Source organism: Siniperca chuatsi, linkage group LG7 (assembly GCF_020085105.1).
Source record: "Siniperca chuatsi isolate FFG_IHB_CAS linkage group LG7, ASM2008510v1, whole genome shotgun sequence".
NCBI classification, from domain to species: Eukaryota; Metazoa; Chordata; class Actinopteri; order Centrarchiformes; family Sinipercidae; genus Siniperca; species Siniperca chuatsi.
In genome coordinates, this window is record NC_058048.1 from 28,166,348 (window position 1) to 28,181,376 (window position 15,029).

The following is a 15,029-nucleotide window of genomic DNA, read 5'->3' on the forward strand; positions in this document are numbered from 1 at the left end:
TTCACTTTCTTACCATTTTACTTTTCATCCTCTTGTCTTCTTTTATTCCCTGTCACATTATCTTTTCTTTTAATAAAAGTGTCTGTCTTTCTTTGTTTGTGCTCCTCACCGCATTCTCCAACCTCTGCATGAATATGAGTCCTAATTGCAGTGGAAAGTCAAATATTTCTATTTTCTCTCAGGTTGCCATTAAACAGATGAACCTGCAGCAGCAGCCGAAGAAGGAACTGATCATCAATGAGATTCTGGTGATGAGGGAAAATAAGAACCCAAACATAGTCAACTACTTGGACAGGTTAGACACACCATCACTCCACAACGCTCCTTTGTATTCATTCACTATTTATCGGCTGCCACGGCAACTAAATTACCATGAGCGAGAGAAAATGTGATGTGTGGGTGAGAAAACAGAAGATGACATTAGAATTAAACCCTGTAGGTGCCGTGAGCAACCGCAATCTGATTTCATGTTTCACACAAGAGCAGGACACAGTAAAAGGAGTTTGTTAGCGCACTGAGGAGTTGGAGGTGTCACCTGTAGCTCTTCATCTAACAGCTCACTGTGGCGGCTCCTCACTGCTCCATTGCTCCCTGCAGTATTTAAAACTCTGAAGAGAGAATGACAAAAAAAATTACCATTGTTTTGTTTTAGGTGAGAGAAGCCGTCCAGCAGATATACTCTCCATTTTGTCCATCTTCCAATGTAAAAATAATTTCTCAGTCAGTTTTTCCATTTCGTGATCTCTTTGGTGATTTCCAGCCAGTTCTCTGCTGTAGGACGATCAGTCTGTAACCATTTACAAGTGATTGCTTTTTTTGCTGCTGCAGTTAATATTCTCAGGAGGTATCTGTCAGACATTTTTATGACTGTTTATAACCAGGTCAGAGTGCTTTGGTGACCTAAAAACTGTCTGGCTTCTTCAACCAATAAGTTCGAGCGTCATGTTTTCACTTCTGTTGTATTACCCTAAAAATGTACCAACAGATCAGTTGAGGTTCAGTGGACTGACAGCTCTTTGCCCAGTGATCTTATCCTCCTAAATGTTGCTCACTACGAGTTTCCTCTAAAGAGCTTTTCACAAAACTGCTGAGAGATACTTTTACTGAGCTAAGAGAAGGGGCACTTAGATAATATTTAGATCATAGATAGATTTGAAGATATATAGATATATTTGAAGATAGATGGAAAGATAGAGCGCTGACAGCAGACAAACCTTTCTGGAGGCTGCAGCTTTAAAAGTTGGAGGATTATATTTTGTTTTTGCAGGTTCACACTCAGCTGAGATCCTTCTGTTAATGTTGCTGTTCTGACAGAAAAATATTGAGTGCAGTAGAAACACAATCTGCTGTAAAATGAGCCAAATGTGAAGTTCCCCAACTTTCTCTGGAAACCTGGAAAACACCTCTGGGATGTTCCAGATGTTTCAGGAGTCGTGGACGCACTGTAGGTATTACTGAGGAAACACCACTGAGCTGTGAACTGTGAAGACTGAACCATGATGAGAGGCTATACAGTTCAGTGTTGTTGTCGCCATGCCAACCCGCTGGACATGTAGGAGGGGGGTGGTGGTGTGTGGTTGCCATAGTTACCTGTTTGTCTTGAGAGACATTGAGGAGCACATGCAAGACTGGTGATAATGCTGTCATCCCCATGGAAACAACATTTTTACTGTCACTGATTTACTGTGTGTGTGTGTGTGCGCGTGTGTAAGTTTTTATTATTTTAAAAGCTGTTGAATGCTTTGTCAATGACTCATCAATGACTTTATATTTATATAAATGTATTTATTTAATAGTCAGTTTGTTAGATTAGAGTTAAATGGGAATTAAATGCCAGTTGGTACATGATGATCCATGAAACACTAAAACAAAAGGGAAAAAACAGCCAGCAGTATTTTTTTTCCCAGCCAGTATATTTTACCAGTGGTACCTCTACTACTACTACTACTAATAATAATAATAATAATAAACTTTTAGAAAAGTGCTCTATAAATAAAAGTTACGAAGGGCTTTTCAACATAAAATCAATAGCAATATCAAGTAATCAAGTTATATTAGAAGCAAGTTATATTAGAAGCAAAATTACAAAGTGCTTTACAGCATAAAGCCAAGAACAGTAAACACCTGAATCACCAAAAAAACAAACGGAAGCAAGAATAAAAGCAGATAAGACGGGCTTAAACCACAGTGGTTACAAACGACTAGATAAAGTAAGAGCGAGTCAAATAAACTACAATCAGGGTAAGATATACGATAAAAGTGTGATTTGAAAAGATTCAGCCAAGACTCAGCTTAGACTCAGCTAAGCAAATCCTTTCAGGTAGATTGTTCCAAATCCCCGAAGTTAAATATAGCGAGCCCCCTCTGGCACTGAAGCACATTTCCTGTCTTCTAACATATTAAAACACAAATTATATTGTTAATATAAATACCTGCATATATTAATTTTTCCATAGTTACCTGGTGGGTGACGAGCTGTGGGTAGTGATGGAGTACCTGGCTGGAGGTTCGTTGACTGATGTCGTCACGGAAACCTGCATGGATGAAGCCCAGATAGCTGCTGTGTGCAGAGAGGTAAGAGACACGAGACACCATTTTGGTTGGAAATTAATTTTAAAAACAGCCACTTTGACATCATCTCTCTCTCTCTCGGGAGCTGGATGATCTCCTAGAGTTTGATCGTGGACTATTCAGAGTTTGTGATGTCCCAAAAACAGAGACTTACCTTTTTGGCTTTTAAAGGAGCCGGTGGTGTATAGTGCTCAATTTGATACCAAGTGTGGAGTAGGACCGTCTGTGCTAAAACAACATGTGGTTGATCTGCCTGGACCCCACTTGGATAAATCTTTTGGACTCATCAGTCACATGTTCAGTTACTGGAAACACTAAGTGACACAAAAAGTTATGTTAACTGCTTATTGTGATGAATCTGTTCACACAAATGATGATTGTCCCTTTCTAATATTGAAAATTATCCCCTGATCTTAAAAACTGTGCTATTTACAATGTGTTAATAGAAGGAACACAATAAAACATTCTGTGGATTTTGACGCTGAAACAATTCTCATCAGGACGGTGAAAGACAGACTAAAAGTTGATTACAATAATTACAGTATGATTAATGATAATGGTGACATAAAGATGTGTTATGTTCTGCTAAATATGCCGCTGTTGATACGTTAAGAAAAGTGTCTTAATGCATCTCTCTATATCCACCTGTTTTGTTGTTGCTGTCTCTCTCTCTCTCTCTGTGTCTCTCTCTCTGTCTCTCTTTCTCTGTCTCTGTCTTTCTGTCTCTCCAGTGTCTCCAGGCGTTGGAGTTCCTCCACTCGAACCAGGTCATCCATCGAGACATCAAGAGCGACAACATCCTGCTGGGCATGGACGGCTCCGTCAAACTCAGTCAGTCCAACAACGGACATTATGTCATTTCATTCTTTCAGTTATTCATTCACTGTATTTATTACTTCTTTATTTATATTGCTATTCGGCTACTTGCTTTTATAGTTGTATCAACGGCACAACACTGAGGATTGTTGTTGTAGTTGCTTATTGTGACCAGCGGGGATTCTACTGTGACCAGTATTGATGTTCAGTCTATCCAACCACTGTGGACAGAGTGACCATAGACAAAATGTTTACATCAGGCATCGGCAATTAGGTTCAACCATGTGCCATTGTGTGTTCTGTTTTGCACAATTGAAGATGTAATTGATATGTTATTCACACAGTGACCTGCTTCATTTATAGCTGAGTGAAAGTACTATTCTTGTTGCCTTATAAAAAAAAAAAAAAGATCCGTTATCAGTGCTCCATTTCTGTTGGACTGAAGGTCACTGATTATTAGTAGATGAGTAGGATTTACATTATTGGTTTTGTGGACAGTTAATGCACTAACCTAAACTTAATGGTTTCTATTTTTAACTTTAATTTGTAACTCTGTTTGATCATTAATGAACTGAAAAGTGAAGCAGAATCTTGTAAATATATCACAGAGTTTTACAGATTTTCTTTTGTTCATCTGAAGAGAGAATTTCAAACATTGTGAATACATGGACTCATTTTGTCTTGTCCTCCTCCTCCCAGCTGACTTTGGGTTCTGCGCCCAGATCACTCCGGAGCAGAGTAAACGCAGCACCATGGTCGGGACCCCGTACTGGATGGCTCCAGAGGTCGTGACCCGTAAAGCCTACGGCCCCAAAGTGGACATCTGGTCCCTGGGCATCATGGCCATAGAGATGGTGGAGGGGGAGCCACCGTACCTGAATGAAAATCCACTCAGGGTGAGATTTACTGAAGGCCAACTGAGAGAGAGTCACTAACACTTTTGAACTCGAAGTGAGAAGCTATAAAAGCTGATGAGCACAGCAAGAGATTGTTATTTTTTCTTATTTATTATATAAATAGTTTGACAGTAAATACCAACACAAATGCATTTGTTAAATATCGTAATGGTCCGAATTTAAAATGATAATTTTTTTCTGGAAATGACATTGGAATAAATGGGGGTCATATTATATTCGAGGACCAGACAGTTATGTATTCACAAAATCAGATATTCTTTTTGAATAGAGAGAGAAGTTAGTCAGCCCTAAAAGTGTTAAGCCCAGTGTTACGTGTTTTGCTGCCGCAGAGGAAATAAATTCCCGATAAGTGAAACGTGTCGAGGGAAGCAACAGAACGGGGATCGAATCACCTGTCAAGCAGCCAAGAATTACTGCTGTAACACAATGTCATATTGAGGAGCTCAGAAAGACAACAAGAATGACTGAAACATGCTATCTGCCAGAGAAAATCATTCCGATTGCTTCAAGAGCCTGACGGGAGAGAGTGTGACCGTGTGACTGACTCATGAGCTAGACAAATGTGGGATTTACAAACTGCCTTAATGGAAGTATTTCATGTCTCACTGTTATAGCCTCAACATGACAGTGGCACAAACAGAGACTGTAACATATTAGACGGCACCATTAAGTTACTTAGAATAAACAACATTATTAATAAAAAATAAATAAGAGTAACTTCCAAATCAGACAAAGGGAGTTGGAGGCCCCAGCACAACTCAGAATAAGGAAGGTGAAGGCCGTGGACCATCAGATGCAGGTCTTCCCCTCTAATCTGCCAAAACAATATAAAACTAACTCAACCAAAACAAAACCAGAAAACAGGACCACAGGAATCCTCCAACCCAAATCAGAAGTAAATTAACTACAACATAACTGAAGGCTTTGTGCTGGTCTGCCATCTCTATCTTTTTCGACATGTAGCCTCAATCGCAAAATAAAAGTGTTAACAAAAGAAAGGGCGAGGAAACAGCAACAGAGGGTGCTCATAACACTGACTTTTACCAGAGAAAAGGCTTCTAGGATCAGGACTCTCTATCCCCTGGACTTGGACTTGGGGAAACTTTCCCAATAGAGCTAGTCTGAAAGTGTTTCTTATCTTTAAAAAGTATTTTCCACAAACAGGTGTTGGAAAAGGGGGAGCGTACTTATAATCAGGGCCGCCTTATATTCGGGTCAGTACGGTACGTACATATTATTATAGCAGTGTTTTTCTGTAAATATCCACAGTACGTTAAGTTATAAGCATTGCTCATGGCTGCCTCAGTGTCATTCTTAAAACCAACACTGGATGGCACCAAAGTAAAGGATTTTCAAATTCTACACAGTCTAAATCCTATGAAGCACGCGTAAGTATGCAAACACATGCTTAAAACCATTAACATGTTGCTCGTGTGTGTTGCCTAGGCGCTGTATCTCATAGCAACCAACGGCACGCCGGAGCTGCAGAACCCGGAGAAACTGTCGACAACATTCAGAGACTTCCTGAACCGATGTCTGGAGATGGACGTGGAGAAGAGAGGGTCGGCTAAAGAGCTACTGCAGGTACAGCAGCTGTGTGTGTGTGTGAGTGTGAGTGCGTGTGGAGTATTCTCCCCTTTGAGTGTCAAACTGTTATATATTATGTTACTGGGTTAGTACTTCTGTTGCATGTGTAAGCAGCATTTTACTGTTTTAGTTGGTCAAAGTGGAGCTAATTTTGACTATTTTATATGCTGTTGGGTCGTTTAATTTATAAAAATACATCACATTTTATAAGATCATCATATATTTTGTATGTTAAATCTTAATCTGTAACTATAGCGTAATAACTACAATATTTCCCTCTGAATTGTAGTGGAGAGGAAGTATAATGTAACATGAAATGGAAATACTGAAGTGAAGTACAATTACCTCAAATTGGTAACTGTACTGGACAGAGAAAACTTTTTCACATTCATAATTTCAAGTGTCTCTTGTCTTGATATCAGATACAAATCATTTTTGAACCAGATGGAAATCTGACTGCGTCTACATGTTACTGAGCTGGTTAGTGACGACACAAGAGGCAGAAAAACCCATTTGCATTTGACTAACAATGAGCACTCAGCCTGTCTCGAGTGCCTTACAGACAGACAGACAGACAGACAGACAGACAGACAGTCGTGTAGGTGTAGAGACATGGAGGTGTAACTGAGCAGCAAAACAAGTTGTGTAACTGTTCGATGACTCAGAGCTCCGAGGTGAAACTGCGACTTTATAATGGTTCAGAAGGAGGTCTGTTAAAGATGTAATTCAATTTAATGGCTCCTTTGTATGAGTGTGTATACGTGGTAACAGAGTCCTTGTTCCCTGAAGTAATTGTTTAAAGGTTGATTCAATTTTATGTGTGTGTGTGAGAGCATAAAATAAGAGGTCTTATCCGGGATTACGTAGGCCTGCACATATTAAAAATCACAGTTGTGATTCAGGCCTTATTTCAGTCTAACATGACAGAGTCTGCCGAAGTTACATTAAAGGGGAGATCCACTTCTTTAAACTAAGTGCTTCTACTTTCTCCCTAAGTTCTATCAAGACTGAGTTCCAAAAAACATTGAAACAACTGATAAAAACATTTTCATACAGACATAAAGGTTCTCGCTCTGAACATTTTCAGATTCAAAGATGATGACGTCAAAAAAAAGTGTGTTTTGCTGTAGTTGCACCTCCACATGGTAACAGGATAAAGTTATACCTGAAACATCACAAAAAAGAACGTGATAAAGTATTCAAGTCCAAGAAACTTTGCCTGAACACCTGAACACCTGACCACACAAACACAGTGCAACACCACACCTGACAAGTTCTCATAGGCAATATTTTTTCATAAAAAAAAGGGGCACTTAAACAATTTAGTACTGCTCTTCCTTAAAGTTAGGGGACTCAAATTGAAGCAGCAGAGGCTTGACCAATACTAGTCCCTAGTATAGCTACAAAAACACTGGATCCTACATTTCCCATAATGCAACTCAGTAGCATCTTTAATGAGACCCCCCACCTTATAAATGCTGACTTTTTCAACCCCCACACCTCAAGTTTATAATGCAGGATTTCTAACCCTGATGACATCATTATGACATCATCAGGGTTAATCCCTCCAGAGCCACAGAAGACTTTTTTTTATTTTATTTTATCCAGAGTCATGCAGCCTTTACAGAGGGATGCTGGACTGTATAAGAATCTCACATGAAGCTTCTTTTTTTTTTTGAACAATCTTTCATATTTTTCCTTTTTTTGTGGTCATTTTTAAATATGTTTATTGATTTGATTTGGGGGGGCACGCAAGTTAATTACAAAACAGAATATAAAGGCAGTAATAATAATAAATATGTATTTACACACATACATATCCATATATACACACTTGTGCACATGCAGTGAAAGGGGAAACTGTGTGTGTATGGATTGAAGAAGTCATAAAGAAAAGAAAACCACTAACATTATAAATAAAATGTTGCTTGTGTTAGTGTTTCTGTAGTTTGTGTTTTTGCACCATTTAAACATGCTGTGGACATTTCTAAAGAAAGGTCACTATGGACATGAGGGCAGCCATTTATTTGATTTGATTAATTCATATTTCTTCCTGAATGATCTGGTGAAACTAATTTTAAAATCCTGACATATCTGTTTTCTGTTTTTGTAGAGTGAACTGAAATATTTCTCTCTTTTCTCCTCAATCCCTTCCCCCCCTCTTCCCTCCCCCTCCCTTGTTTCCTCCCATTCTTCCTTACCTTCCCATTCTCCTCCTCTGTGTTTCTCCCCTTGCTCTTCTTCCTTTTCCACCTTCTCTTTCCCTCTCTGGACCTGTCCCGTCCCTCCTCTTCCCTTCTCCTTCTCTCTTTCCCTTCTCCTCTCTCAGCACCAGTTTCTGAAGATGGCGAAGCCTCTCTCCAGTCTGACCCCTCTCATTGTGGCTGCCAAGGAGGCTGCCAAGAACAACCGCTAGCTAACTTTGCACTCATTACTTTCTCTCTCTGTCTACCATCCCTCCATCCTCTCTTCTTTCTTCCCTTTTTCGGTAGATGGGAGGGCGGCGATCGCTACTGGCTTCAAATGCCTACAGTCTTTCTCTCCCTTCTTCTTTTTGTCTTTTATAACTTGTACCAGCTGCTCCTTCACCCATTGACCTTTGACCCCAAGCTTGAGCCCCAACCCCCGACCCTCGCAGGGAGAAAGAAGGGTAGTTTCTTCCTGTAACTTCTTTTTCGACACTCCACTGGACTCGGACAGGAAGCGAATGACATCAGCGGTCGAGCTGCGATCAAGTGATGTCATCGCTGACATCACCACCCCCTCAGCCAGTACGAACAATCCAATATGAGAGAGAGTGTTTCGACAGAGTCCAAAGACTCATGGGAGTTCTTTTTTTAAATCAATGTTTGTTTTTGTTTTTTTCTAACTTGTCCGTAAAAACCCCGGGCCACAACAGCCAACCAGCACCTTCTGCTGCAGACTGTGTGTGTGTGTGTGTGTGTGTGTGTGTGTTTGCATGGGTGGGTGGATGTGTGTGTGTGTGTGTGTGTTAGCTAAGGTCCTAGCTTACTGTCATGCATCTATACGTTTTAGTCAGACATATTTCTTCTTTCTGCATTTGTTGATTTTCATTTTATCACTTTTTTTAAAATCAATTTTTGTGTGTGTGCTTGTGTGTGTGTGTGTGTGTGTGTGTATGTGTGTATGTATGTGTGTATTTTTGGTCACGGGGGGATATGGGTATGTTAAGTAAGTTGATTGTAGCGTTACCTTCTGTAGTTTTTGACACGGAGCAGGTGAGGTTTGGTACTTTGTCGTGTCTGCAGTGTGAGCTGTGAGTTAGAGATTATTAATATTCATTATAATAAGGAAAAAATGGCACGCCCAGAGCCATCGATGGACTGAGTTTGGGCGTAAGAGGTTTTCCCTTCAAAACAGCCATTTTGGCTCCATGATATCTTTCCAGGAGGACCAGTGAAGCGGTGAACTGTGCTGTCATGTGACAAAGAAAACTTAGTTGTTTACCCATAATCCACTCTGCCAAACTCGCTCCATCTGCAGCTCTGGGACTTCACTGTCTGCGGGCTCGACGCTGAGACTGTGAGGGCGAGAATGTGCATGTCAATAACCTTTTTTTATACGGTACGTTTAAGATGGAGAAAAAATGCTAATAAATGAGTTGTGATAATGCTGAAACGTAAAGTGACGATACATGAAGGATGCTAGTGTACGACAAGAAAGATCATATCTTAATCCTATTTTCAGAAGAATGAGACAAATAAATGGTACGATGGTACAATGCTGTTTTTTCCTGCTTGGTGGACTGTTGGATCCCCAGGAACCCTCTGAACATACGGTGTATATTTTACGTGCAAAAAAGAAAAAAAGCTGCGTTGACAAAAAAAGACGACAACGTTCTGTTTTAGCCTTTGTTTACAGACTCACTGTTTTTTATAGTTGATCAATGTCAGAAAATGAGTTCACCACCTGTTTTTGATTTGGATATCAAGATTTGAGTATTTGTTTTGGATTTTTTTATTTTTTATTTTTTTTAAAAGAACAGAGTTTTTCTTGTTGGCAAAAAAAACGTCCCGTAACTGACGGGTCACAGGTGCAAATCCTGCAAGAGCCAAAGTTCCCATCAACAGCCACGGTTGTTCGCTCTGCATTCGAGCATCAGATAAAGAAAACACCTGCGATGTAAATACCCACCAAACATTTCCAAAACATCTATTCAAAACTATCACTTTGATTTCTGCTCTTAGTTGTTTTTAATTGTTTTTTTTATGTAGTGATGATGTACCTCTGGCCTTAAACTGTTTCAAAGGTGCAAGACTACTTTGGTACCAGTCTGATGGCAACGATACACCGGCAACATTTTGAGGCAACAGTGAATATTGTTGGCAACATTTCAGGACTGCAACTAACGATTATTTTGATTATCGATTAATCTGCTGATTATTTTCTTTGATATTTCCCAAGTTTAAAGATTAATCAATTAACAAACAATTGTGACATGTTCATTACAATTTCCCAGAGCCCAAGGTGATGTCTTCAAATGTCAAAGCTAGTCAGTTTACAATGATATAAAATAATAAAAGCAGAATGATTGGCATGTTTTGTTATAAACAGTAAATAATGAATCTGTTATCAAAGCATTTGCAGATTAATTTTCTAATCATCTAATAGTTGCAGCACTGCCACAGGATCACCAAACTGAACAAAATCACATGTTTATGATCATCATTGTGGTCACAAATTTGAACTCTGCAGCAACCAGTGTGAACAATGACTGCTGAAGTGTATTTGAGCAAGGCACTAAAGCAAACAGCTGTTTACACTGACTGCAGTACGCAGGATGAAAGCTGTAAAAATCCTAAACACGCCTGAAACTGTTGCCACAGTGTGTTTGTGTGTCCTGGTCTGAACCCCCAGCTGGACTTAAAGGACTGTTCTGTGGTTTTCCATTAGATTTTCTCTGAGATCGCTCTGTGGCAGAATGCTCTGAAAACCAGGTGAACTCTGTATGTAGTTTAAAGTTTTGCTGTCAATAAACACTCATCAAAAGAGGAAGTAACACTAAACAATCAGAAGCGCAAGAGCTGTCTGCTAATGAAAAACCACAGGAAGGCTACTTTAAATGATCCTTTAAACCTTGGGTTAATGTTACCAATTAATGGTATTTTGATGGGATCGTATTAAGCTGACAATTAAAATGTTGTCGACCTACCAAGATGGATTGGACCAAACAGTATTTGTGATTAATTCTCCAGTTTGTTTAACCCGCTGCAGTGTAACAGATGAGATGAGCTTCACAATGTTATGTTGGATAAATTGTCAGTTAAATAAGGAATAACTTAGTAGTTTTCTATTTCAAGTAGTCTAAACTTTTTAGGAATCATAGAACAATCAGATAACAAGATAGATTCATTTCATTAACATTGATAGAAAACAAGATAAATTAATTTCCTCATTAAATCCATATGGTTCAGTTGTGTTCAGTGTATGAATACCGTAGCTTTCTTTGTAACAGTTTGTTTGCAGTGTCCCCTCTCCTAGGGGATGAGGAAATCTTTTCAGTACCCCAGAGTTTCAGGATAGAGCCCGATCCATGATTAGCAGTCACATAATGACAAGCCATCGCATACTCAAGATTCTTAGTGCAAATAGCCGTTTTATGTTCAGCAATCCTCAGTTTTAGAGCTTGTTTAGTTTGGCCAACATACACCGGACAGCAGAGGCATTTCAGTATATAGATAATGTGAATGCTACTGCAGTTTATAAAAGACTGGAATTTGAATTTTGCATAAACTCCTTTGCATCAAGTTTCCTTCACCTTTAGCTGCACATAAGAGTTCTGCTTCACCTGCAAAATGTCACTGAAAGAGACACAAACCGACTACAAACAACACATCTGCGTAGAAGGTTGCTCTTATGTAGGAGGGGTGGGGTGAGGTCCTGTCAGCTTGTCTCATGATCCGTCCATGATCATCCTTTGTGACCATTATATAACTGCCAAGAGAAACTAATGTTCCTGAAGTAATATCACAGCAAAAGTCTGATGACCATCACATTCAGCCTTGATAAATCAGCCTCTGTAGGAAACACACGGACTGCTGCTGACTGTTACTGCTGGACCTTAGAACAAGTTAAATACTATGCATTACTTTAGTAAAAAAAATAATCATTTTACTGTATGAAGTGACCATCAACAAGCAGGACACAGTTCTCTTAGCAGTTTAAAGGGGGATTCAGACTTGGTACAGTCCAAGGTCTAAAGGGGGACTTGGTTCAGTCCAGGATGAGACGGTCAATGAATTCCTCACTGCCCAGTGTATCAGAGCCATAATTTATCTGTTTATAAGTCATTTTGATGATTTGAAATAACTCTGAAAAATGAAAAAAATAAAACTGTACAAAAACTGACAATCTGGTCTGGTCTTTTTTGTGTGTTAGCATTTAGCAGCTAAAGAGCCAGATATTTCCCTCAGGAGCTCGTGGACACCAAACCAGAGCTAAAAATTATTGGACATTCATCAGGTGGACACAAACACGATTTTCAATTGAGCTTTATTGGCATGGGAAACATGTTAACATTGCCAAAGCATGTGTAAAATAAAAACAAACAGAAAAAATGTGCTATTAGAATATATACAGATAAGTAAGATAATATAGTGTGTGTGTCTAGGTCATTCACTGTCCCTCAGGTTGTGGCATGTCAATGTTGATAATGTCAACATGATAATGTCTCCCATATCCATATTTGCTGTATGTGTAAATAAGCAACTGTTTGCTGACAAGATGGCCATATCAACTTAAGTCAGTGTTGTGTTGTGTTTCCCCCAGGTGGCCAACAAAACAGGCATTGCAGGTTTAAATTAAGACTGCATTTCCCACAAACCCTGTTGCTTCCTGTTGTCCCTTATTTCACATAAACAGACTTCATTAAACTTTATCAGGCTGTCGGAGATCTGAGACGTATAATTGATTTTTGGCTTTATTGGATAGCGGACAGTATAGAAGCAGACAGGAAACTAGGGGCAGAGAGACAGTATATCATACATCAAAGCTGCTGGTGTGTGGTATGCACCTTAACTATCAGGAAGTCCCTCCACAGACATGGTTAGGTACCCGAACTCAGGAGTACCTGAGAATCACACTTTCTTGCCAACCACACACATTGTTTGTCTCATTTGCAGCCTGTTATAATTAGGGGTATTACCACAAATGGCATTACAAAATCCAGTCTTTCCTTAAGCTTTGCTAAAAATGTCACAGAGCTAAATCTGTACTGAATGCACAGAACTGTTACTGATATTGATCTTATCTAACTCAGTCAGGGCAAAGAGGGGATTTTTCCAAAATATTGCAGTAGTTTTTTTCAGGGAATCATGAATCTATTCAGGCATTTTGGTCCAAGGGGGCACCACAATGTTCAAAATATTTATTAAATTATGCCAAAACCTGGGAGAATGATGTCACTTGCCTGCCCTATTTGATTTTGTTCAGCTACAGGAGATGCTATCCACTCCTCAAAACTGCAAAGATGAGTCCAAGAAGGACTAGTTATTTGTATTTATAACATGATTTCCTAATACTCCAGAAAACTTTAAAGCCTTTCTGTAAGTCAATTATGTAATGTACTGTTCTTTGCCTGAGTCTGGCGCAGAAATGAGCTTAAATCCGTCTGGCTGTGATGGCCGCCCGCAGCCTCCCTCCCGCCGTTTGTCTGGCTGTGAAATTAGATCCCACCTTTTTTTTTTTTTCTTTCTCCTTCTAATTAAAAGTGGTAATTACTGATTGCCTGCTTCCTAAGCTCCCCTTTCATCTGTAGGCTAATAGGGAATTAATTTTTGGTGGAAGCGAGACAGTATTGAATCAGTGTGAAGGGGCACGGTTTTAAAGAAGGGGGGCATATTTGTAAAATGAGTAAAAATCTGTATTCCCTCCCCTCCCCACACTCTCACCATTTTGTTATTCTCTTTCCTTGTGTCTGCATCCTTTTATCCTCTCATCATCTGGCTTCTTCTTCAGATCCCTTCATCTTACCTCCATCCCTTCATTCCTTCAGCCAGATCCTTTCAGTTATAATAGGTGAGATTTTCCTTTTTATAAATTGGGTGCTTTGTGGCTCACATTTACAGTTTAATTCAAACTATATCCAGCAATCATTCACACCCTGACCTCACCCATCCTCTCTCCCCCACCTCTGCCCTCCACCTCCTAATGTCTCTATCTGGACAGTAAAGTGGACAGCCTGTCTGTGGCAGTAAGCCTCCTTAAATCCTACACACACACACACACACACACACAGCTGTCCCCACTCAAGTACTCATTGTGTCAAATCAATATGATGTGGTGAACTTATGGACCTGTGAGACGCCACAATCTTCTCCTGCTCTTCTTCTTTGGTCTGACTTAAACCACTCATCTACATTTTGATCAGATTTTTAAAATCTGTTCATTTACTATATGTACTGTATATACTAAACTATACTGCAGTTACAGTATTTCAAGTACTACAGTTAAAAGCAGTAGGCTCAGTGGAGAAAAATATGAAAGAAGAGTTAACAGATGCAGTTTTTTCCCCCTATTATTTTGTACATGAATAGTCCTCAGTGTGCAGAGGAGGATCTTTGGGTCTTATACATTTCACACAGGCCTGCTTTGGCTTTAGAAAATGTCCCTCTCTCTTCACATTGGCAAATGTCTATAATGACAGAAAGTAGCATGACAAATCACAACCTATGGTTCCAGGGTCTCAGTAATATTTGCAATTTTAACTGTTGGATGCCAATCATTTTAGGAACTGAAACATAAAATAGGCTCTGGTTAATTTGATATAAAATAGAAAATAGGGTAATAGAAAATAGAAAAAAATAGTGTAACATTTAAAATTAGGGGTCTAACAGTTCATTTGTTGCATCCATCACAATGCCATTTTAACTGCTATCAGTCTTCTTGAATCAAACTAATTAAGATTATTTACTAAGATTACAAATTGAGGTCACTTTTTATGTTTCTGGTTGACTCTTGAGGCTAACCCTTAAAACAGGTCTTCAGTTTGCATTTAGGGGCTACATACATGATATCATGCTGACGTAGCACCATAAGGATGCAAAATTAGCTTGAAGCATATTTTTTCCCCTGGTAAAAGTTAGTTAGTTCCTATAGTTAGGAACTGTACTGTCCACA

At 39.3% G+C, this 15,029-nt stretch overlaps 1 protein-coding gene across 7 annotated transcripts in view; it reads left to right on the top strand.

Moving 5' to 3' along the window:
• The window catches only part of pak1 (p21 protein (Cdc42/Rac)-activated kinase 1), a 74,592-nt gene extending 62,332 nt beyond the window's left edge, over positions 1 to 12,260 (top strand). For all 7 annotated transcript variants that reach the window (XM_044203328.1, XM_044203330.1, XM_044203329.1 and 4 more), the window contains 6 exons: positions 183 to 295; positions 2,457 to 2,574; positions 3,303 to 3,402; positions 4,087 to 4,283; positions 5,751 to 5,888; positions 8,221 to 12,260. In XM_044203328.1, coding sequence (XP_044059263.1) covers positions 183 to 295; positions 2,457 to 2,574; positions 3,303 to 3,402; positions 4,087 to 4,283; positions 5,751 to 5,888; positions 8,221 to 8,307 — 753 coding nt within the window. In that variant the 3' untranslated portion in view covers positions 8,308 to 12,260. The remainder of the gene's footprint in view (positions 1 to 182; positions 296 to 2,456; positions 2,575 to 3,302; positions 3,403 to 4,086; positions 4,284 to 5,750; positions 5,889 to 8,220) is intronic.
• Positions 12,261 to 15,029: the final 2,769 nt, after the last annotated feature.